Source organism: Phasianus colchicus, chromosome 20, assembly GCF_987193195.1.
Source record: "Phasianus colchicus chromosome 20, bPhaCol1.hap1.1, whole genome shotgun sequence".
NCBI lineage: Eukaryota > Metazoa > Chordata > Aves > Galliformes > Phasianidae > Phasianus > Phasianus colchicus.
In genome coordinates this window covers 541000-565902 of record NC_143455.1, presented here as the reverse complement: position 1 = coordinate 565902, position 24903 = coordinate 541000, and the positions used below count along the sequence as shown (strand labels likewise).

General features: G+C 42.6%; 2 protein-coding genes and 1 pseudogene across 3 annotated transcripts in view; 2 read left to right on the top strand and 1 right to left on the bottom strand.

Moving 5' to 3' along the window:
- Positions 1-4398: 4398 nt before the first annotated feature.
- The window catches only part of GLP2R (glucagon like peptide 2 receptor), a 36874-nt gene continuing 16369 nt past the window's right edge, over positions 4399-24903 (bottom strand). For both annotated transcript variants that reach the window (XM_090121912.1, XM_031603785.2), the window contains exons 8-13: positions 22544-22604; positions 19826-19895; positions 14305-14393; positions 13188-13326; positions 6784-6825; positions 4399-5087 (exon numbers count right to left, since the gene is read on the bottom strand). In XM_090121912.1, the coding sequence (XP_089978038.1) occupies positions 4749-5087; positions 6784-6825; positions 13188-13326; positions 14305-14393; positions 19826-19895; positions 22544-22604 (740 nt within the window). In that variant the 3' untranslated portion in view covers positions 4399-4748. The remainder of the gene's footprint in view (positions 5088-6783; positions 6826-13187; positions 13327-14304; positions 14394-19825; positions 19896-22543; positions 22605-24903) is intronic.
- LOC149915332 (uncharacterized) lies at positions 8649-12811 on the top strand. The gene is made up of 2 exons (XM_090121913.1): positions 8649-8809; positions 10326-12811. Exon 2 carries the CDS (start codon positions 10451-10453, stop codon positions 11372-11374), a length of 924 nt encoding a protein of 307 aa, XP_089978039.1. The 5' UTR covers positions 8649-8809; positions 10326-10450; the 3' UTR covers positions 11375-12811.
- Positions 15404-18264, top strand: LOC149915331 (uncharacterized; annotated as a pseudogene).

Genomic DNA, 24903 nt, shown 5'->3' with positions numbered 1-24903 from the left:
AAGCATGCACTTGTAAAGTATTTACTATAGAGACAAACAGTTCAGATTCACTGGTTACACTGCATGCTCTGATTATGTTCTTTATTTCCCTTCAGGTCCCTGAAAGCAGACGAGAACTTCTAGCTCCAATTTAATTTGACTTCCTGTTTTATAAAGCTGACAAGCGGACGCTCAGTCTCCCGCAGCTAAAGCATAAATTATAGTCGTATTTACAGACCTATGATTTTTTGTAGACTTAGCAAATGCTTTAAGACTGTGTCATTTGCTTCTACTTGCTGGAAGAGACGAGAATGCTCTTTCTGAATCAGCTACTTGCATATATTCAAGCTAACCTCTGCAATGTGGCTGCAGTCATCCTCTGCTCACAAGCTCAGACTTCAGGAACTGCCCCTTCACTTTCTGGCAAACATAGAAAGGGGGAAATATTGCTGGATTGTGAAGTATTTAAGGTGAAAGTAAATAAAATAAAAATTTGTACCAGGCCAAAACTATACAGCCCAGTATCTTGGCTTGGACAGTGACCAGAAAGTACTGGTTTCTCAGGGAAGGGTGTGAGATGAAAGCTTTGTACTGAAATGCATTTTGATTCTTTCTCTTCCAAATGTTTTCTCCTGTGAGTTCATTTCTGAATTCATATGAACGTCCCATGGCATTTTGAAGAAAACAGCTGCAAAGCACACTGATGTCACCTGCAACTCTCCAAGTTAGTTTGTTGTCATAATGCTGGTATGGAGAAGACTGCTATTTGTCTTTTGTGGTCCCACAATCTAATGGCTCACTGCCATACTCCTCCCTGCCTGCCCCAATCATTTGCTTTTCAAAGCATTTTTCATCCAGTGGCATCTTCCCATCCAGCCTTCTCTCCTCTTCCTTGAAACGCAATTATTCCCCAAATTACTTCAGCTGCCACCTGTCCCTCTCCAGTCCTGCACCCTTACCCTCTGAACACTGCTTTGTTATCACACATCTGTTGTTCTTGAAGAATTCAATCACATAAATCCCTTCCACAAATTCACTCTCTTCATTTCCAGCACTTCAGTCTTATCTGCTGCTTTTCTTGCTCTCATTCTAGCCCTACCAGGGCCATACCCCCACCCCGGCCTTGTGCAAAGCTGCAGGAGAAGCCTCAGTATGCTCTCCTGGATGCCTTGAGGGGATTTCCACATTTAATATTTCCTGAAGTCCCCCTTAGCACATTCCAGAAGAGTAACAAGGGATTAAAAAGCCAAGAGCACTCCAGGGCTGCAGGGAGAACCTCTCAGCTGCTGTCTGGCAGATGAGTGGTGCTGCAAGGCAACAACAAAAGCTGCTGGGGGTGGGAGCCCTCTAAACCTTCCTCCTGGCAAGATCCATGCAGGTTTTGCTGGAGTGGCCGTGCAGAGCAGAGCAGCTGCCTGCCAGTGTGACAACTCAGGATGCCAAGGTCAGCTGATGAGAACCCTCCAGGGTAGTTCTGTAGGTGCTGGGCCCTAGGAAGCACAGCAGCTCTGTGACCCTGCTGGTGCGGGCGACGGGAGGTTGGGTAGGAGTGGAAGATAGTGTTCTATGAACTTCATACATGGAGGCTGACATGTGAGTTCTTGGGTTGTAGAAGAGTGGGAGGTAGAAAGCAACATCTCCCGCTGTGCAAATTTCAAAGCAATTACACTGCAATTTATTGTGTTGATCAAGAATAAAATTAAGGCAGTTACTCTTTGTGACCTCATGTATTGTGAAGCTTTGAGTTCAATGACACTCAAATGTGCGAAAATGAGGGAAAACTTTTTAGGCTGCAAATGAGACTGCAATCCCAAAGCTCTATACGAGAGACCTAAGAACCAGCCCTGAAGCACAGAGGAGAGGAAGGAGCAACTGGATGTGAGAAGTGAAAGGGTAGAAAGAAGCCAGAATCACTCTCGCAGCCTGTTTCATCTCTGCCACTGATACGGTCCATGTGGTGCCCGTGGTTAGGGCCTGATGAAGTTGGATTCCAGAATCCCTGCAAGTCATGTCTCATCTTTGGCAACAGTAAGGTTCTCCAGGCAGGGAAAGAATCTTGCTGTGAGGAATGGAACCTTGTAAAATCAAACAGGAGTTTAAAAGGGTTGTTGTGTAGACAGAAATCTCAGTCAGCCCCAGAGAGACTCAGTTATGCAAGAAGAAGAGGGCACTCCTGGAGGGATGGTGAGAAGCCTAACGCCGTTGCTGTTGTCTGCAGATTTTGCTGGGCATAAAATCAGTGCTGCCTCCAGAGAAGGTAAAGAAAACTGAATGGAGTAAAACAGAATTTTAGAATTATAGAATGGCTTGGGTTGAAGGGACCCAAGGATCATCAAGTTCCATCCCCCCCAGGGCCACCAACCTCCAGATCTGGTACAAGACCAGGCTGCCTAGGGCTCCATCCAACTTGGCCTTGAACACCTCCAGGGACACAGGATCCACAGCCTCTCTGGGCAGCCTGTTCCAGCACCTCACCACTCTATCCGTGAAGAACTTCCCATTGACATCCAATCTAAACCTTCCCTTCTTGAGCTTAATACCATTTCCCCTTGTCCTATCACTGCCCACCCTTGTAAAAAGTTGATTCCCCTCCTGTTTATAATCCCCTTTTAAAATGCTGAAAGGAATTTATTTGTGATGGAAGAAAATAACCATTGAATGTGGTTCATATTACAAGAGGAAGCTGAGTTGACAGACAGACATAGCCTGACGGTGTGGCAGCTCCTATTTAATTTCCTGAAGATAATTGCAATGACATCGCTTACAGCAGTTTATCTTACAGCTGTTCTGTGCGACTTTGGGACTATGAAAATACTCCAAACCAACTTGACGCTTGGCACAGCATGAGATTTGTGAAGATTTGAAATGGAAACAGAAACACTCTATGGTAAAAAGGTACTTTACTGAGATACAATACATTTCTTACAATGTTCACATTTTTAGCACCTATGTAAAATGCATTCTAAACTGCTGAAGGCTTTTTAATAGCATAAACAGTATCCATGGAAGAAGTCAATCTTTAAATTTGAGAAGACATCAGCAGATATGTAGTGCTGGGTGCTTGTAATCCATTGCAAATGATAGAAGCAAAACAGACATTCTAGAAAAAAAGCCTTTAAAAATTGAGAATATATTTTCATATTGATCAAATATTTACTTTTTAATAGTATGTTATCTACATATACTAAAGAGACTAAATTTTTAACTTTGATAAAACTATAAAATAAATACTTTTTTGAAAAGTACCAGAAATTTGATAGTTCAAATGTGTTCTTGATCTGGCACTTGTCAGTGAACTTATCTGACCTCTGTACAAAAGCAGTATATCACAGCAGGTGACACTGGTAAGTTTTATAACCTACATAAACTGAATCTGCTCAAACAACAGATAGAAGATACAGGCAACTTCTCTCCAAAAAGTGCCATTTCTAAAGGCACCTCAGCAGAGGTCTGGGGACAGAGCATCACTGCGGGGAGAAGAAGGGGCAGGGAAGGCCAGCTGCAGTGTTGGCACGTGGTGGGGCGAAAGAAAGATGGGAGAACAGAGCCCACAGACAGATCTGAACTTTGCTTAGGGGACATCTGCTGTGTTTTATTACATTTGCAAACACTCAGCGTGTTTGCCAGCAAAGTACCGGAGCTAATCATAAGAAATGCTATGTGACTTGCTGCTGGCTCAGTGATTACAGTGTGTGTGCCTGGAGTATAGATTTATATTGTAGATAAATATTATTTGCTAATCTTTTTTTTTTTTTGCCTTTTTCTTTCTCCTTTCAGTATGCCACATGGCTTGTGTTGACAAGTTTGCAGGCTGGCTCATCAGATATTAACAAACTTGCATTCCTCAGGTCTCCAGGGGAGCTGTGTGTGACAGTGAAAATTTCACCATGACTCTTTTTAAATGCTAGTGGATAAATTTCACAATTATGTTTCGATGCAGACACAATCAGATATCCATTATCCATGCTGCGTACCTCAGGGAATATGGAAGCAGCACTTCCCACTGATCATAACGCATGTCTTCAAGTCAGCTAGGGTAATGTACAGATGTATCAGAATGTGTGGTTTGTGCCAAAAAAATAGTGAAAACAAAAATAAACACAAAATTTTTCATTTGGGCATTTAAAAAAGAATAAGTACTTTTTGATCTGTCACTTCATATAGGCATTTCCAGCACTAGATCATAATGGAAGAAGCTTAAGCATCTAAGCCAAAATTTGCTTCATCCCAAGCCTTTTTATCATGTTGCTTAAATAAAATGCATCTGGTTTAACCTGGAGCTAGATGGGGATTTTTTGTTTTGTTTTGTTGTTTTTTCTTTCTTCTTTTTTTTTTTTTTTTTTTTTGAGATGAGGGATTATTTCAATCTGCAGAGAGAAAAATCTCCCAGTCATGTATCTCTATTTATGAAATGCAACTATAAAAGAGAAAAACAAACAACAAACAACTTTTTTGTGTGAATAGGACATGTATGGATGAAGCTGATGGGAGAGAAAATGACCAGTCTGTTCATTTCCAGCATACATCCTGCTCCCCTGTGTACATCCCTTTCAGCATGTTATTATCTCTATTGGCCAACCCAAAGGATTTTTTGATGCACCTGTTCCTTCCCAGCCACATGGGTTAGGAACATTCAGATTTTTCAGTCAGTTGAGGTGGGACAGCTGAGGCTGGCAGGAAGTAGGACTGTGGAGCCTGGAGATGAAAGAAGAATATGATCTTTCAAAACACTGTGGCTGTTGGAAGGTGCTGTCCTGGTGGACTTCTTTCTAGATCTCACTTTCTTCAAAGACCACCTCCACAGTTGTCTCTCCAGTGGTCACTTCTCCTTCGCTGCTGTCTGACACACTTGCCCGCAGACGAGATGGAAGTGCACGGCCTTGCTCTGTGCATGGAACTGCCCTCTGCTTCGCCAGCAACTGCTGGAGCTTTACGCCCCAGGGCTCACTCACCACCAGGCACAAGTGGTTGCTGCTGAGGTGCTGTTTTTTCTCTTTCTGTGAACATTTCCTGAGGTATTTGATGTTTTGCCCAAGAAAGCAGAGTTTACGACCAAAGGGTTCTGCCAGCAGGAAGCGGGACCACTGCTTGTGGAGTTCTGCTTTTACCTGAGGGGAGGAGAAAACAGGTGATGTTCTTATGCCAGTCCAGCAGTGCACTCATCCAAACACCAGCAGTTAAGGGAGAGGGACTGCAGAAGTGCTGAGTGTCTTGTCCATTGGAGTCACCTTGCAGCTATGATGGTCTTTGTAGTGCAGAATGGGCTTGTTTGCTAAGGGAGCCTTCAGGCTCCCACCCTCTTCACTCAAACTCAGGAAAGATTTCCAGTGCCTGAATCCCTCTCTGTAATTTGATGTATTATGACCCTGATCTGTATGAGGGGAGAGCTCAAGTGCCTTCCATGTTTACAGCCTGATGAAGTGAAGAGGAGGAAAATCCCAAGGGCTGTCGAAATGAGGACTGCGTGGCTTTTCCAGAGCGTTATGCTTGGAGATCAGGTTTGTTCTGCTGATTTTTTTTAATTTGGCAGCCTGCCTTAAATCCCCAACACTCAATGTCCTGTTTTTCCCTGCCCCAACCCTGGCTCAGTTCTGCAGATGGAAATCAGGCCTCAGAGCCCATGCAGAGGAGCAGCCCCCGCTTCAACCATCAGAACATTTGGCCTGAGAGCTTAGCTCAGCTGGGAGCTAAAAGCTCCGAAAAGCAACTTTTAACTGCTGATGAGAGTTGCTAGTAGTTTTGTGCCCCTCATAAATGTTGGACAAGTTCTCCTGTGCTGCAAAAGAGCACCAGGTCTCTTTGACAGTAATTTGGAAGTTATTCCAGGTTTTTTGGTTAAATATTAGGATTGCATGCCCTACATTTTCTATACATCTCATATCATTTTTTTTGCCTTTAAAAAGGTGTTCAGAGTCATGTACAAGTGTCAGTATACCACAGTATACACAGTACAAGTGCAGTGTATACCACATCAGCTACATCCAGGCTGACTATAAGGGAGGTCAGCCTCCCAGAAAGCTTCAACTTAGAAAATATTTAAAACTGTGACATGAATTTCTAAGCCTACACAAGCCTCATTTTCAAAGGTGGCCTGTAATGAGCCGGAGTGGCCAAGCCAAGACTGCATGCAGCTGTGGCAGCAATTAAGGCCTCCAGTACACCAGGCTGCAGAGCAGAACCAGGAGATTAAGTGGTTATACTCCTTTACTCAGCGTGAATGCTGTATCTGATATTGGGCCCCTCAATGTAACAAATATGGTGATAAGCTTGGACTTTTCAGTAGGGATCAATGTTGGAGCACTTGCACTTTGAGGGGAGGCTGCATGAGTAGGACTTGTTCATTCTGCAGAGGAGAAAGGCTTCAGTGTTTTGAAGGTAGCCTATGAGGAGGCTGTGGGAGATTTGGAGCTACGTACTCTACTGAGGTGTTTTTTGACGCAGGAGATAGTTGTCATAAATTGAAAGAGAAGTTCTACCTGGAGCTATGGAAAATATGGTTCCTTCTGATAGCATGGAAGCACTAGAGCAGAGTGGGGTTCGGGGGCCTGACCATAAGCATTCAGTGATATTTCACGTCATAGGGTATCTATACCTCCACAGTGCCATATATTAACATAAGATTAACTGAAAATACTTTGCATTTCAATCCATTTGAATATGAGAACTCTTGCTTTCTTTATACAAAACAATTACATAAGTTTTAAAAGATGTGATTATGCTCTCAATAACCAGAGCTAGTGTTTTCATCCTTCTTCAATAATATATTTAATTAATTAACTGAAAACTTATATTGCCATTTCTTACCTCTCCATTTGCAAAGCAATATAAAACTGCCACAAAAAAACCCTGTAGGAGACAAACAGTAAGAGGGAAAAGTTAGTTATGTGAAGGTTTATTATAGAGATGACATTAGTATTAAAGCCATGCAAACATGCCGTGCTATCTAATTTTCAGAATGCAAACTAGTTATCTGTCTTAATTTATCACTGTTATCAAGTACTCATCAATTTATTTTTGTGTGATGCCTTAGCAAATGCAGGGCACATCTGTAGGTGTTTTGATGCAGACACTGAAGAATGGAGGCCCTACAACCCTTTCTGATCTTATGTTTAATCTGTATTTTACTACCACATAGTTCTTTTTTTCAGACTATCACTGTTATAGTGCAATTCCTGTTCCTAGACATGGTAAAACAAACTGAAATGCGTGTCAGAACTCATTATTTAATATGTAATACAGTTGATATCATTCTTTTTCACATTCGTACTTTTTTTTCCCCAGAAATATTTCTGTTTTTCTCAGATTTACAATGAAATTCACAGCAGCTTTAATATTTTTATTATGCCTACCATTGGCCAATAGCAGTTTGAACCTACAGGGAATTTTCTAATAATCCTGAAAAAGTTAGAACCAGTAATTCCCTAAGCATGTGTTCAGTAAGCATGAAGAAAACCCCCTCTCTGTCATCAGTGGGTGTAAGGGCAGGAGAAAAACCAACTGCAATTGCTTTTTTTGAATATTTTAATTCTACCATCTTTCATGCTTCACCTGGATAGCAGTTGCAAGATCTAAGTGTTTCTGACATATCCTTTGTCAGTGTTTGTCAGCATTATGAAAAAATAAATCTGAATATTGTTCCACACAGAGAGTTTATGTTGATTAAATACAAGTTCAGTGGCTTAAAAAGCAGCTTTTATGCAGAACTACATATGAAAAAAAGAGCTTTTCTTGCAGAACTTCTTCATCTGAAGGTTGTTCTCTCATTGGACAGAAATGGCATGGAAACTCATAAGCAGAAATAGGGGCTGTACCGCTTGGTGCTGCTAAGACATGGCCACAAGTCACAAGAACAGGAGAAGGCTTTGTGAGTGCTGGTGGCACCTCTTTGTTGAATGGAGGTTTATCAACTCCCTTGTGAATTAAAGCACAGAATGATGCACAGAAACACTGTAAAATGACATCAGAAGGTGGCATGGTCATTTGTGTTTGCTGTTCATTTTATAACCTGATTTCTGTAATGCTTTTGTTGTGCATTTTGAAAATGTTTAAGACTCCAGGGAAGATCCCAGAGGTGGCTGTTTTCCTTTAACAAAACAGTTTAACTGAGTTTTAAAACTACTGAGAAGATTTACAGACTAAACAAATGTAATTGGGTACAGTTTATATGCTTTTTCACCAATCCCTTAACAAACGTTGTGGCTAAAAAAGAGAATCTACAATAAACATCGCCCAAGATTTCTGGGTATTCTGAAAAGAAATTTTGTTTCTAAAGCTTGTCATACAGCAGAGCACGTGCACCTTCCTATAAATAGAATGAAGTTTGTGCTTTTTGGCAGGGTTGAGTAAGCTGTCCTCTATATTATGCTTCCTTGTCCAAGCCACTAAATAAAAAATCCATTTAAAATGATTATGTTGCTTAAAATAACATCTAGTTCCTGCAGTCTCTCCAAGTAAGGATATGTCTAACATACACTTCAACACCATATCAAACAGTCCTCTTAGAGTGATAGTTCCACATGAATTCCCTTCTGCTTGCCCAGACATTTTTCTGCTCAAGTGGAAATTTTTCATTGGAGGCTCAAATTGCATTGTCAAAGCGCTGATGCATATACCAGGGCACTGGAGTGTACATACAACTGAAAACAAAGATTACAATAAATTCTAGGGACAGTGCTTTGATGCCTTCATATTTCAAGCTACTGAAGAGGGCAAAAGGACTGAGTTAGTGTGCATGAAGGACTTCTGGCTTGAAGTATACCTGGGCACCTCATTAAAGACAGAAGACCTGGATGCTGATGTGTTGTATCACTGAGATCATTAAGGCTGAAAGGTAAGGCAGGGCAAGAGTGTTGAATGAATCATGGAATGGTTGTAAGGGTTCTCTCAGCCCCCCAGGCTCCCCTGCCATGGGCTGGCTGCCCCCCCCCCCAGTTCATGCTAGCATCAGTACTGTGGCCTCACTGCCTCTAGGTAAAGAATTTCCTCCTCATATCTAACCTATATCTCCCTTCTTTTACTTTAAAACCATTCCTCCTTGTTCTATCACTATCAGACCATGTAAAAAGTCTCTCTCCTTCCTGTTTATCAACTCCCCTGAAGTTCTGGAATGCCACAGTGAGGTCTCCATGGAGCCTTCTCCATGCTGAACACCCCCAGTTCCCTCAAACTACCTGGAAAGGTAGTTAAATTGGAGTGCTACATGTAAAAAATCAATACTCAGCAACTTTGTATAACATGGATTAATGCATATAGCAGTGCAGTGACTGATATGTTCATTCCTTAGCCTTTCCAAACCGCAGAATATAGTTACTATGAAACACAAGTGTAGTTGTGCAGAAGTGATGGTGAGAGTGGTGAGATTCACTATTCATTTTCAGTAATGGCTAGCTGTGGAATTTGGACTTTTTGGCATTAACTACTATAATGGAGCATGCTTCATTTACACCTTCAAGTTTGCTGCTCAAGATATAAGCGTGCAGAGCTACCAGCACTATACATATGCCTTCACTGCTTTAAGTTGGTGCATATTCACTCACTACTAAAGCAGGATAACTGAAAGGGAGTCAAGTGCATAAACATCTTTAAAACACTTCACTGCCTGTATAGGTGGGAAATATTTTTTACCTGCAGATGCTATCCATCTATCTGTTCCACCCATGTATGTACACTGACAGTCTTCTCTTTGCTCTGTAAGTTTTTTCACAAGTTCTGTACTTTACACGTTTACATCTAGGAGGCCATATTGTCACTTTGCAGTGACAATCCTTTAGGTATACATCCTTTAGGGAAATGGAGCCAAACTCTGGATGAAGACTGATAATATTTTTTCAGTAGAAAAGTTTGATGCACAGACATTTCAAGAGGGGTATTACAGGAATGAACCACATTGTCATTCATCTGAATAACTGTTGATACATTGTGAATTGCCTAGTTCTCTCAGGAGAGAGCAGCAAAGATCTTTCTTTACTCAGGAAAGTTAAATTGCTAACCTTTTCTGCCTTCCCAAAGAAACTGAGATATGGTAACTTCATTAAAACGGTTCTTTCTTAAAATCTTTGCTAAAAATTATGAATTGCATCCCATGAGGACTTGTATGAAGTTTCCTTTTGCAGTTATTTGTCATGAAAACAGGATAGCTCTGTGGTAGTGAGGGTCTGGCGCCCGGAAGATATCGCGTTGTACGGGAAGACAGGGTCCCCCTCCCGATAGCCAATAGCGTTCAGTGCCCAGGTGATATAAGGCTGTTTTTCCCGCCAATAAACGCCATTTGCCGTCCACCACATTGGTGTCAGCGAGCCGATGGACCGAGCGACCTGGGATTGGTCGCCGTGCCGTTCCCGAACCAGGTCGCCACGCCTACGATAGGCAACAAGTGGTGCCGAAACCCGGGATTGTCGCCTGGACGGGTGAACGGCGGCCGGAGCGGCAGGACCAGCCTGGCGGGGAGGACGCTCCCGGACCAACAAGGAGGATGGAAGTCCTTGTGAAGGTCGTATTGCAGTTAGATAAGCAGTGGGGTATCGATTGTAAGCCCAAAGATTTTATTCTCGCTATTGCGAGGCTTTTGCGAATTGGGGTCATTGACCAGCCGGTGGATATTCTCCACCCCGAAGTGTGGGATAAGTGCACTAAAGTGTTAACTGAGGAGACGATGTCCTCGGGCTGTGGGAGAAGCCTAGAGTCGTGGGGGAGAGTTGCGCGGGCCCTGCGCAGGGCCATGCGGGAGCGGGAGAGCTGGAGGGCGGCAGAGAGCCATTTGTTGGCCACCCCGGGACTGGGAGTCGGGGCGGCCACGCTGAGTTTGCACCCCTCTGACGATGACGTGTCCTCTCAATCGAACCCCGACCCGCCCACGGAGGGACAGAAACGTGCTAAATCCTTCTGGGGTGGGTTAATCGAGGAGGCCAGGGCTGCCGCGGAGAAATCGGAGCCCGAGGAAATTTGGGCTCGACCGCCCCCCTATGCGCCCCAAGATGGCGCCGAGCCAGGAGAGGGAGGGCGGGGGGAAGGCGCCCTTGGCGGGAACATCGAGGAGGTGTTAGATAAAGGCGGTGGGAGCGACCGGGAAGGTGAGGGGAGCGTGAGTGAAGGGTGGAAAGCCAATCAGAGCGGCCGTCTGAAGAAATGCCACTGTGGGGCGAACATCCCGCTGGGCAGAGGGCGGGACAAACCAAGAGGGAGGGAACGGCCTGCCCGCAAGGGAGGCAGGCGGGGCCGGAGCCTAACAAAAAGGTACGAGAAACCGGAAGTGGCCGCTCAGTCGGGCTCTGACTCCAGATCAGACACTGGCTGCGACGAGTGGTTCGCGATTGACTTAAACTCGGAGGAGGAGGGAATGAATACGAACAGAGTTAAGAGCCGAAATAGTCCCATCCAAATTAAAGAGAAACCGTGAGGGGGAGAAATCCCTCTTACAGACTGGATAAAAATAAAGATTGCATGTGCTGACTGGGCCCCATCGGCCACACTAGTGTTCCCAGTCCGGGTGATGGATGAGGGACAGAGGGTCCACTCGCCGATAAACCCTAGGGATATACAAGCAATTGTTAAGGCAATTGCAGATAAAGGGCTTAACTCAGCTATGGTCTCCACCCTTATAGATGGTGTTTTTGGGGGAGACGATATGCTCCCATTTGACATAAAACAAACCTGTAGACTAATTTTTGACGGAGCAGGGATGATTGTTTTTAAACAAGAATGGGAAGATAACTGTGCAAGACAACTAGCTCAAGTAACTGGGGCGGATCACCCACTACATGGTTCCAGCCTGCAGCGGCTGATGGGTACAGACCCAACAATGATTACCCCCCAAGCACAGGCCCTGGGCCTCCAGGCCCATGAAGTTATGACAACTACTTGTGTGGCCAGGGATGCTATTTGCACAGCCTCTAAAGTTATTGTTAAGCCATTGCCATGGTCCACCATAAGACAAAATGGAAGTGAGAGCTTTACACAATTTGTAAATTGCCTCCAGGCAGCAGTCGACTCCTCGACCCTGCCTGCGGAAGTGAAAGGCCCGGTTGCCACCAAGGTGGCCCACAAGAGCGTGCTGGCCACAGGCGGCGTGACCAGCCCGGCACAGTGGTGCTGCACAAGATCCACCGCTACCAGAAGTCCACAGAGCTGCTGATCTGCAAGCTGCCCTTCCAGCGCCTGGTGTGCGAGATCACGCAGGACTTCAAGACCGACCTGCGCTTCCAGAGCCCAGCTGTAGGCGAGCGAGGCCTACCTGGTGAGGCTCTTTGAGGACATCCAGCTCACCTGGCGCATCCATGGGGAGTGCACCTGAGGCCACAGCCCATCCCCTTTTCTCTTCCAATTAACATCATGTTGGTAGAGCACCAACAACTGTTATAAGAATGTTCTTGTTCAGAGCACCTTATGTTTTCTATTTGAGTTTTCTATTGAAGATTGTTATATATTGTTATATTTTACCTAATTTAATTGTGCATAGGGAGGGGGGATATGTGGTAGTGAGGGTCTGGCGCCCGGAAGATATCGCGTTGTACGGGAAGACAGGGTCCCCCTCCCGATAGCCAATAGCGTTCAGTGCCCAGGTGATATAAGGCTGTTTTTCCCGCCAATAAACGCCATTTGCCGTCCACCACATTGGTGTCAGCGAGCCGATGGACCGAGCGACCTGGGATTGGTCACCGTGCCGTTCCCGAACCAGGTCGCCACGCCTACGATAGGCAACATAGCTCACCTGTTGGTCAAGCTGAAATAATTACTAAGAGGAAAAATAGTTCTAATTAGAGATACGTGTAGATATGAAGTATGAGGTACAGTTCCACATGTGTTAACAATGCAAGACAAATTTCAGGAACTATGGAAGCAGAAAGTAGAAATGTTCTTTTAACCATTGGAGGTTTTAAACATTGGAGGTAGGAGGAATACCTAATGCCTCACAACAAGGACAGCCACATCACTCAGAGAGCAGCTTCACCGGATTTTCTGTTAAACAAACTTTCTGTTTCCTGAACAGGTTGCCTTCTATGATGGTGTAACTGCATCAGTGGAAAAGGGAAGAGATGCTGGTGCCATCTATCCATGTATTTTTTATCATCTCTACTGTATATTTAAAGACATTACAGGCAATAGTAAACTATTTTAAAAGGATGCTATATGCCTGTGGAATCTACAGATAAGCAACATACATAGGTGGTGGATAGGTGACACCTAAAAAGTACTTGCAAAACAGTACTTACATGAAATGAACTCATTGTCAGCTGAATGAAAAGTCTTACATGTCTTGGAAATCCTTTCACCTGTTCATCAGTGATGAAGGAAAATATAAACTCATGGATCCCCAGCAATGGAATCAGCACAAGTGTAGATCTTGCCAGTCTTAAAAAGAAAATATTTACTTATGGTATTTCTCAACATCCTTAGTGCAAATTTGAAAGTTGCTGTACATAGAAATTATTCCAGAAATGACTGCCCAGCTAACTAGGGTGGTCCATCTGTAAGAAGGGAGAAAGGAGGACTGGGGGATTAACACACCTGTCAGACTGACATCAGTGCAGGCAAAGTCATGGAGCAGAGCATCTTGGGTGAAATCACAAACCATGTACAGGACAACCAAGTGAGCAGACACAGTCAGCATGTGTTTATGAAAGGCAGGTCCTTCTTGACTAATCTGATCTTCTATAATAAGATGACCTGCTTAGTGCATGAGGGAAAAGCTGTAGATATTGTTTACTTCGACTTTCGCAAGGCATTTGATATTGTATCCCACACCCTTCTCCTGGAGGAACTGACTGCTCATAGTTTGAATGGATGGCTAGCCCAGCTGGATTGCTGGGCCCAAAGGGTCACTGTTAAATCTGTTTGGCAACCAGTCATGAGTGGTGTTCCTCAGGGCTCAGTACTACGGCCAATTTTATTGAACATTTTAATCTTTGATCTTGATGGAGGGGGTGCAAGCTCAGTAAGTTTGCACAGTGCCTGTGTCTGTGAAAAACAGGTAGGTGCTGGTGACCAAGGAAAGTAGGAGCATTTCACAGATCTTCTGAACATTTCTTCTTTTGAGGGCCCTTTGTCACAATCACAGAAAAAAGAAGTTACAGCAGTGAAGCCTATTTTATATGCAATCTGGACACCCAAGAGAAGAATCCATACTGCATTTTAAACTCCTTGAGTTCTTATCACTCAGATAAGAAATTATTTGCGGAGCCTGGTTTCCCAGCTGGTTTCTCTATGTTCTGAATATATTTTACATTGGCAGTGGTGGGTAGTAAGTGTGTAATCTGCGAGGACACGATGGGTACATTCTGATGCTATGAAAATAAAAAGGACTAGGATTTCTTGTGATGTATTACATACCTGTATTTGTAGTCATGAAAGCTCATTTGCTGGGCCTTTAGTTTGGAAATCAACATCCTCAGAATTTTTAAGAAGATGCCAAAATTAACCTTGAAAGAAAATACATATTGATTATTTATTAGTTTAGACCCCCTCTGGATCTGAAGTTCTAGACTTTGTTGATCATGATCCCTCCCTTAGTTTTGGGGCAGTTCTGCTCTCTTTCAGCTTTTTCCTTCTTACACCTTTCAAGTCTCTTCTCTTTATACAAACTGGGGGAAGATCTCCTTGAGAGCAGCCCTGCGGAGAAGGACTCGGGGGTCCTGGTGGGTGAGAAGCTGACATGAGCCAGCAGTGTGCACTTGCAGCCCAGAAGGCCAACTGTGTTCTGGGCTGCATTAAAAAAGGAGTGGCCAGCAGGGAGAGGGAGGTGATTGTCCCTCTCTACTCGGCTCCTGTGAGGCCCCATCTGCAGCACTGCGTCCAGGCCTGGGGCCCCCAGCACAGGAAGGACGTGGAGCTCTTGGAGCGGGTCCAGAGGAGGGCACTGAGATGGTCAGAGGGCTGGAGCAGCTCTCCTATGAAGAAAGGTTGAGGGAACTGGAATTGTTTCAATTGGAGAAGAGAGGCTTTGGGGAGACCTCATTGTGGCTTTCCAGTATTTGAAGGGAGCGAATAAACAGGAGGGGGAACGGCTGTTTACGAGAGTGGATGGTGATAGGACAAGGGGGAATGGTTTTAAACTGAGACGGGAGGTTTAAGTTAGATAGGAGGAAGTTTTTCAGTCAGAGGGTGATGATGCACTGGAATGGGTTGCCCAAGGAGTTTGTGGATGCCCCATCCCTGGAGGCATTCAAGGCCAGGCTGGATGTGGTTCTGGGCAGCAGGGTTAGTGACCCTGCACATACCAGGGGATTGGAACTAGATGATCATTGTGGTCTTTTTCAATCCAGGCCATTCTATGATTCTTTGATGATTCTGTGATGTGATTCGTTCTTTTCTGGCTCTTCTCCCCACTGCCTTTTGACAGACAGAGAGGGCACTGTTGTCCATCAAACTTTTTACTTCTCATTGTCTGCTTAAAAAGTGTGCCACTCTGCTTCACAGCTCAGTCCGAGCCACATCCCCTTTCTCTCTCATGTGTTTCTCTCCAACTCAGCAGAAGCAAAACAGTCCACTGCTTCTTCTCAAAAGTCATAATTGCTACATCTCTCCACAGCATGACAGAAAATCATACCCTTCTGTTGTCGTAGGCGTTTATGAGGAGTCGGGCTGTGATGCGATAGGACCTCCCCTGCTCTGTGATAAGAGATGTGACGCACGCTTGGGGCGTAGATGTATGTAGACGTAGGAACGTAGATAAGAATGTAGAGTACATAGGTCGCTGTTCGCTTGCAATAAATGCCATTTTGCCTTACATCACATTGGTGCATACGTGGTGAGATGTTGGGTCACAGCGGGGACGGCATGAACCCTGAGAAGAACATAGGAACGTCGAGGAACAAGGGGTTTCCCACGAGGAAACAAGTAGTGCCCCGTGTGAGGCTACATTCCTATATTGCCCTGCTCAAAAATAGTTTTGGTGCAGTAAACCCAAGGGGACGGCAGGGCGCCTTTTAGACCGCAGAAGACCATGGGGACGATTGTGCAGCTCATCTTCACAGAATATTGCGGCAAGTACCCTCTTTCTAGGAAGGAGATAGCTGCCGTTCTTTCCCGCCTGGAGCGGGAGGGGGAGATACGCTCCCCCAATGATGTTCTCAACCATCAGAGGTGGGATTCTCTCACCACGGTGCTCGCGCACCATGCAATGAGCGCTCAAAAGGGCGCTGAGCTTAAGACTTGGGGCTTACTTTTGGGTGCTCTCAGGGTGGCCAGGGAGGACAAGAATGCTACTGGTGTGGCACATTTACTGCTTGGGATAGGGACCGACACAGGTGAGGACTTGAGCAGGTTTCAACGGTCTCCTAATCAAGAGGATCCAGGGGAGGGGAGAGCAGTCGGCAGGGAGGGGAGGGGGCGATGTCGTTGGCAGCTGCACAAAGAAAATAGGAACACAACCGACCACATCTACTGGATTCGAAAAACAGCAGGATGGCAGGTCATTGGCAGTCCCTTCTTCTCATTCCGGCGTACAACAGGAGGCTCCACCTCCGTATCCGGTTGCACCACCGCGGCAACCGTTGTATCCTTTGTTACGAAATTTGCCCACTACTCCGGAGGGGGGTAAGGGTGGGCGTAGCCCAATTATGGATTGGTCAAAGATTAGAGAAGAGATAGAGGACAAAGGCTTGCCGGTGGGAGGTACCCAGTTGTAGTGGGAGATGAAGGCCATGTATGGGTGCCCCTTGATTCAAAAGGAGTCACACACCTTATAGAGGCGGTGGAAAAGACAGGGCACAGGGTCCTGAACAGTATAGATGCCGAGATGCTTATGAATAAATTGAGTACAGCCACAAGTGATTTATATGCACTGCAACATCCTTTACAGTCCTCTTTATCGGCATTAGGAACCAACCAGTGGATTTTATCAGATGTATTGGGAAAGGACTAATATGAAAGACCATCATTTGATTGTAGATGCACTCGCTGCGACTCAAAATGATACTTCTCTAGCGCTTAGCTGCATCCAAGCCCAAATATGGATGCAATCCATGGTAGCAGCAATTGCGAGGGAAGATGAGGCAGGTACCCTGCCTACAGAGATTCAGAAGGTGATTTGGAACAAAGCGAATGAATTTGAAAGGAAATTTCAATCTTGGTGGCACTTAGTTAATTTCACTTATGATCCTGTTGCCAACTATGCCACAGTTTTTGTCCTAACGATACACAATGCTTCAATATACATGATATACCAAATTATTGCGTTGGGATTGAATCATGATGGGGTTATACTTTATCCAATAGAACATCGAGAATGGGCTTGGAAAAAGGGGAAAAATAGCAAACTGTAGATGTTAGCTCATGTGCTGTACAGGAACAACGAGGCTTTGTTTGTGAAGGCAACACTCTCAGGGCTCAAGACATTTGTCTTGATACTGAACAGAACATCTGCCATTTTGAGATTCATCCCAATGAGGTACTGGAAACAGTGCTTGTATATATTGGGGACGGATGTGTTTGTATGAGGGCCCCTTGTAATTCCATACTCATAGATAATATTACTATGGATACTGGTAATTATTCAAATCTCTGTATTTGTAACTTTACTAATATTGTAGGGTGTGATTTTAATTATACAGCTCCAGTTACATCATTTTAGTTATTGCAGTCTAGTTACACACTGATTCAGGACTTTTTTACCAACTCCTATTGGAATGGACTTCGATTTAGTGGGGAAACTGCTGCAACATGATGATCTGTACCAATTGCTATAACGCATTTGGAACAATGGACAGAAAACCTTGATCACTGTTCACCATGATACGAAAGAGATACATCGTGTCCTAGAAAGGGTAAAGAAGGACGGAGAACATCATTGGTGGGAAGTGCTTCTTGGATGGTCGCCTACAGCGAGAGGAGTGTTTAATGCCATTCTGCACCCAGTTGTGATCATATTAACTCTAACAGTAGTTTGTTTAGTGCTTGTAGTCATATTATATGTGAAAATTTGGCACATGCAATGCTGCTTGCGACACGTGATGGAGCGAACTTTTGACCAACGAATGGAGTACCTTAAGCTATGTGAGAGATTGTAAGGAACGCAACATATAATCGTTTGTATAACCTTCACTAGCGCTATTAGGCAGTATGCGAGTATCGCTCTGTAACGGGGCAAGGCTTTACCAAGCACGGGGAGGGGGAGATGTTGTCGTAGGCGTTTACGAGGAGTTGGGCAGTGACGCGATAGGACCTCCCCTGCTCTGTGATAAGAGATGTGACGCACGCTTGGGGCGTAGATGTATGTAGACGTAGGAACGTAGATAAGAATGTAGAGTACATAGGTCGCTGTTCGCTTGCAATAAATGCCATTTTGCCTCACATCACATTGGTGCATACGTGGTGAGATGTTGGGTCACAGTGGGGATGGCATGAACCCTGAGCAGAACATAGGAACGTTTCCCATGAGGAAACACCTTTCTTTCCACATCCATCGGTTCCTCAGTATTACAGTCTGAGCGTAAGTAAAGTGGATTTCTTCTCTTCAATATTTGCTAGACAGACTAGCAGGATGCTGATCAAATCATCTATTCCTCTCATCTTTTTTATGCCTTGTCGACTGTGTAAATTTGTGCTGGGGACATACCTAATCCTCACCCATCAGAATTCTGTGTTTGTAATCATATCCTCAGGAATTCTTCTGAATGTGCTATTTTCGTCTCTTCATTACCATATAATTTCAGGTTTAGACTTTTTTTTGAAAACATATCTTAGTCTTGTTCTGCCTTACTACATTTTTTTTACATTATTCTGGTGCTTGTTTAGATGAATGCTTTCTCCCTATGACCATCAATATTTTTTGTTACTACTTCTTCATATCCTTGTTATTGTACAACATACTCTATAGCAGCTCACCATGTGTTAGTACTGTCCTAAGTAACCTGTTCACTGAATGAAGTATGGTAAAAATACAAGAAGCAGGTACAAGAAGGTTTTGTGTTAGTTTGTGCAGAGCATTACAGAATCACAGAATGGCCAGGGTTGGAGGGAATCTCAAGGATCATGAATCTCCAACTCCCCTGCCACAGGCAGGGTCATCAAACTCCACATTTAATACTAGACCAGGCTGTCCAGGGCCCCATTCAACCTGGCCTTGAACACTTCCAGGGATGGGACATCCACAACCTCTCTAGGCAACTGTTCCAGCACCTCACCACTCTCTGTAAAGAACTTCCCCATGACATCCAACCTAAATCTTCCCTCCCTCAACTTCAAACCATTTCCCTTTGTCCTGCAGTTATCAACCCTTTCAAAGAGTGGATTCCCCTCCTCTTTGTAGGCTCCCTTTAGGTACTGAAAGGCTGCAATGAGGTCACACTGCAGCCTTCTCTTCTCCATGCTGAACAAGCCCAACTCCCTCAGTCTGTCTTCATAGAGGAGGTGCTCCAGTCCTCTGACCATCTTCGTGGCCCTCCTCTGGACCCTCTCCAACAGCTCCCTGTCTTTCTTGTACTGGGGGCTCCAGACCTGGACACAGTACTCATTGCAGAAGTCACTGCGCAGATACACAGTTGAGAGGCTGACACTGAAAATTTTCTTCCTTACAGATTTATAATGTGAAACTGTGTGCACTGACAACGAATAAGAAATCTCATTTACAATCTTTTCTGCCTCATCTCCTCTAATACGACAATTGGATTACATTTATAGAAAGGATCACAATAGATATAGTTGTGTATGCTGTGTGTAGGATTCTCTGAAATAAATGCTTCCTATTTATTTCCATGGAAATTGCAGATACAAAGAGCACAGTAATGCTATTTGATTGAGCAAACTTGCATCTATGGAACACCTTTTCATGCATCAAGGGCCAACATGATAAAATAAGAGATGTTACTTTTGATGCAGCCATCATGCAAGGAACAGATAAAATAGTTCTTACCGTAATGGAAAACAACATTGGTCCTCGAATGATCCACCAGATTCCCATGTGTTCATTTGTTCCCCAGCACCTGCAGAATAATTTAAAAAAAATATTAAATTGTTTTCATGGAAATAAATAAGAAAGCTTAAATAACGCACGTACATATAGCAAAGAAAACTTAACAAAGTTTAAACTTCTAGGTGGTGTTCAAGAGAAACTGAATTAAACTATGAAGAATATAATCAACAACTGTACATTTTGTGAAGACCTTCCTGTTAGAATTTTGAGAGAAGTTTCCTTAGGCTGCAAACCTCAAAACTATCCAGTGAATTCTTCCTTTGGATCTACACTACAACTACAAGTGGCACTGAAACTTCACAGTCACCTAAAACCATAAACCGGAAAAGAGTAAACCTGAGTTGTAACTTCAGAACTAACTAACTAAGAAGTATGCATACAGACTGTGAATGGAACAGAATAGTTGAGTTGGAAAGGACCTTCAGAGATCAAATCCAATGCCTGATCACTTTTGGGCTAAGCAAAAGTTAAAGCATCTTATTGAGTGCATTATCCAAATACATCACAAATATTGATAGGCATGGGACACAAACCACATATCTCAGAAACCTTTCCATTGCTTGACCACTATCACAATTAAAGAAATTTTGCCAAATATCCAGTCGGAAATCCCCACTAACAGTTACCAGGGAGCAGAGCCCAGCACCTCCCTCTGTTTCTCCTCCTCACGGAGTTGTTGAGGTCACCTCTAGGCCTCCTTTTCTCCAAAACAGACAACCTCTGTGTCCTCAGCTACTTTTCACAGGACATGCCTTCCAGCCCTTTTACCAGTGTTGCTGCCCTCCTCTTGATGCTTTCAAGAACCTTTATGTCCTTTTATATTGTGAAGACCAGAACTGTACACAGTATGCAAGGTGAGACCACACCAACACTGAGTATAATGGGAGAATTATCTCTGGCTGGCTAAAATGTGTTTAATGCACCCCAAAATGCATTTTGTCCTTTTGGCTGCCAAGGCATTCTGTTGGCACGATGCACATTGAGCCTGCTATCAACCAGCACCTCTAGGTCTCTTTCTGCAGGGTGTTCTCTGGACATTCATCTCCCAGTCCATAACTGTGTCTGGCATTGTTCTGTCTCAGGCACAGAGCTTGGCACTTGCTTTTCTTGAACTTCATGCCATTGATGATCAACTCATGTAAATCCCTCTTCAAGGCTACTTGTCCCTCTGGAGGGCCAACAAATCCTCCCACTTTAGACTCACAAGTACACTTGCTGATGATGCATTTACTCTTGCATTCAGATCACTGATAAAAAGTGAGGTCTGGGGAGCCCTGTTAGGGACTATCCACCAAACAGATATAGCCCCATTCAGTGACACTGTGAGCTCTAGCATTATGCCAATTCATCACCTAGTATGGTATCAACCTGTTTATCTCACAGTTGGACAATTATTCTAGAAGGAAGCCATAAGGAACAGTATCAACAGCCTTACTAAAATCCAGAAAGATCATGTTCACTACTTTCCCTTCATCCACCAAGCAGAATACTTTATCACAAAAGGAGATGAAACTACTAAGGTAATAGTTTCACTTAATAAATCCATGTGAACTATGCTTGATAATAGCTTTGTCCTGAAGCTGCCTTTCACATCTCCTAGGCTGATCTTCTCCATAGCTTTTCCAGGAACTGAGGTTAAAATAATGTGTCCATAGTTTCCAGGATTTCACACGCACTTTTTGTAGATGAGTATAACTTTGGCTGTCTTCCTGTCAGCAGGAAAATATCTCCTTTTCTCCTCTACACTTCTGATTTGTCCAATGCACATATTCATTATCTGGTGCTTGATCTAGTGGTTGGCAATCCTGCCCACAGCAGGGGGGTAGAAATGGATGATCATTGATTGATCATTGACATTGACCATCCCTCCCAACCCATAGCCATTTTATGATTCTATGATTCTTTTTTTGCCAATTAGCTTGATGTAAACCTGTGGGACGAGCGCTTGTCATTTAAGGCCTGTATAACCTCTATGAGACTGTAATTGTGATTCGGTTCCTGATGTTGTTGCCTAATAAATATATGGTTACTCCAAACAAAACTCTTTAGGAACCACAAATAAAAAAAAAAGAGAAAAAAAGAAAATAAATCTTATATGAATAACCAAGTCTATGTGACACCAGTAGAAAATTGAAGACCAGAAAAGTAGAAAACTGATGGTTACCAATGCAAGTTACCCTCAGCAATTATTTCACACTAAATACATTCAAGTTCAACTTTCTGTGAATATCAGATTTCATCATTATCTACTAAAACTAATTTTTTTTTCCAATCTGGTATTGAATATTAATAAAACTCAAAGCAAAGATGGTCTCCACGGAAAACACTGATCTCCTTTTCTTGCTGAGATGCCCTCAGGGAAGATGTTTGTGCAGGAAAATTGCCTCAGATGAGTGAAAAATAGATACAATAGTTTTCACTTGAGAAACAGTGAATGTTCATTTTCCTTCTTGATTTATGCATAACTGAATCCATGAATTTCCGGTAGTTAAATGTGAAAAGAATAAACCTTTAAGATCTAGCAAGTCTTATTATGTGCTGTTTAATCTTAATATAATCCAATAGTCAATAGTTTTGTCAGTTACTGTCAAAAGCTTCTGGAAAAAGATAAGCAAAATGAAAACCAGTATTCTAAGACAGTTTAGCCTAGTAACCTACCCTGTGTTCTCCAGTTTTGATCTGCTTATTCCCCAGGGGGCGACAAACAGAATAGGAACAGCTGTAAAAAAAAAAAAAAGGTATTACAGCCAAACTTCCAGAATGATTCATACAAAATAAAGACACACTACTACGGACCCTGGTACAAAGACATATGATTTTCAGCATTTTACTTAGATGTTGTACAAAAATTCTGTTTTTCTCCATTTGCACCTCAAAGAAAATGAGAAATTCATTGTATAATTGAATATCACATTTTCAGTGTGCAAATTGTATGCACATACATGAATCCATAAATGTTGCTGATCAGTCTAAATTTTCTAAGTCTCTGATGTAGATAAAGTAGAAGAAATACGAATACTCCAGCAGAGGCCACCAAGACTACTGGGACCTATAGTGCATCATACAGAAGAAGAGACTGAGAGAACTAAATGTCTTCAGCCTTAAGAATAAAAGTTTAAAAGGAAGCCTAACTGCTGTCTTCAGTACTAACGATAGCAGAAGCACATAGAGCAGGAGGTGCACAGCAAAAGAGTGGTAGAAAATAGGAAAGAGCTGTAGCAGGCAAAGTTCATATTAGGTATTAGGAAAATATGCTTCACAATTAGAGCAATCAAGCAATTGAAATGTGGACACAGTCGAGTAGTGGCATTTCCATTCCTCCAAATAATCAGAACTCTACTGGTTTTGAGCAAACTCATGTAACTTTGAAGCAGGTGACATTTTGAGGAAGGCACTTAGGACATGGGAAAATTCAGACTTTCCAATGAAACACCAAAAGTGAAAATATTTCAGTCTTATTTTCATTTTCATGAAGTTCATGAAGTTTTGATGTGGGTTTTTTGTTTGTTTGTTTGTCTGTTTTTTATGTTGGTGTTCTTGTTGTTGTTTTTTATTTTAAGAAGCAGGGGTTCTTTCTGGAAAACCGTTTTATTAAAAATAAACAAAACAGATTTCCATACAAAATTATATTTGTCTGGACAATGCTCACTAGGTCTAGCAATGGGATGAGACCAGATGATCTCCACAGTTCCATTCCTTCTTGTCTTCCTCCTTTAGTTCTGGGAAGAATGTAGATATTATCCACATAAATTTAACTTGGTTAGACAAAATAAGTCCCACTCTCTATCAGATAGACTAATCTTAAGATATAGTCTAGTTTAGCATTAGAGATCAATACATACTTCAAAGACCAGTATATTTGTTTATCAAAAGGAACTGATGTGTGTTAGTTCAGTAACATTTCCCAGTTTATGCTGAAACCCTGTTTTGAATCTTGATTAAGGAATTGGTATTTTTCTACAGGAATGGTCTCTATGTCATAAATATATGTATATTTATTTAATAAATACATTCATAAACATAGGAAACGTGGACTTAACTGAAATTCACTTAATTCTAGAAATTATTCCAGAAGGATATTTGTCTCTTAGATGCTACTCAATTCCTATTTAAAATATCAAGAGATAGTACAGGTACCAAAAAGAAGTAAAAGGAACTGTCTTTTCTCAATTCCCTGTGATTATTACAGTCTTGTACAATTTTGGACACCTGGAACTGAATGATGTGAATTACTGTCAAATTGATAAGGAATTTATAACAACAGCCTTTATAACAATAAATAAAAATTTATTTTAAGCATTTTTAAACGTTTTTTTTTCCATTCCAACTGTAATTATTATAATTTCAATCTTAACTGACATTTTGTTTTTCTTTGTTTGAGTCTAAATAGATCTTTAAAATTTACCTCTTTATCCTGGGTAAAGATTTTATTACACAATAAAGCAGAGAAAATATGGAATAATTTATTTATAACTGCATAGTCATCTACTACAGTTTAATCCTTTAAAAATAATTTTCCTTAGTACATTTTTTTTCTTTTTCTTGTTTTATATACATACACACAGATATATATATATATATATCCTGCAGTACTGGGTATGCAATTTTACATTTGAAAAAGTAAATTGAATGGTGTGAGTGAGCTAGTAAATTTATACACTGATTAAAGCTTTGTGATCAGCAGCTATTCTTATGGCCATCCACCTTATCATCCTTCTCAGGTCAGTCCATAAGCTATGAATCAGTTCTGCCCAAAGCTACACATTGTCTAAAATTACATTTTTAAATCTTCACAAAAAACTTTCTAAGACTTACAAGTTGTATGGGTAGATTTTACACGGTTATTGGGAATTAGGAAATCTTGACTTTCCCTTTTGTTCAGGCTGTATACAGAATTATGATAAGTGAGCAACAAACACAATTGTCCGATTATGCGCTACTCACATGAAAAAAAGAAAATAATTTACACAACATTGTTAAAATGCTTGTAACCGTCTTTATGTTGTCTTTCTTCCATG

Excerpts from the sequence above, each read along its gene's own strand:
- LOC149915332 (XM_090121913.1), top strand. The coding sequence starts at position 10,451 with ATGGAAGTCCTTGTGAAGGTCGTATTGCAGTTAGATAAGCAGTGGGGT.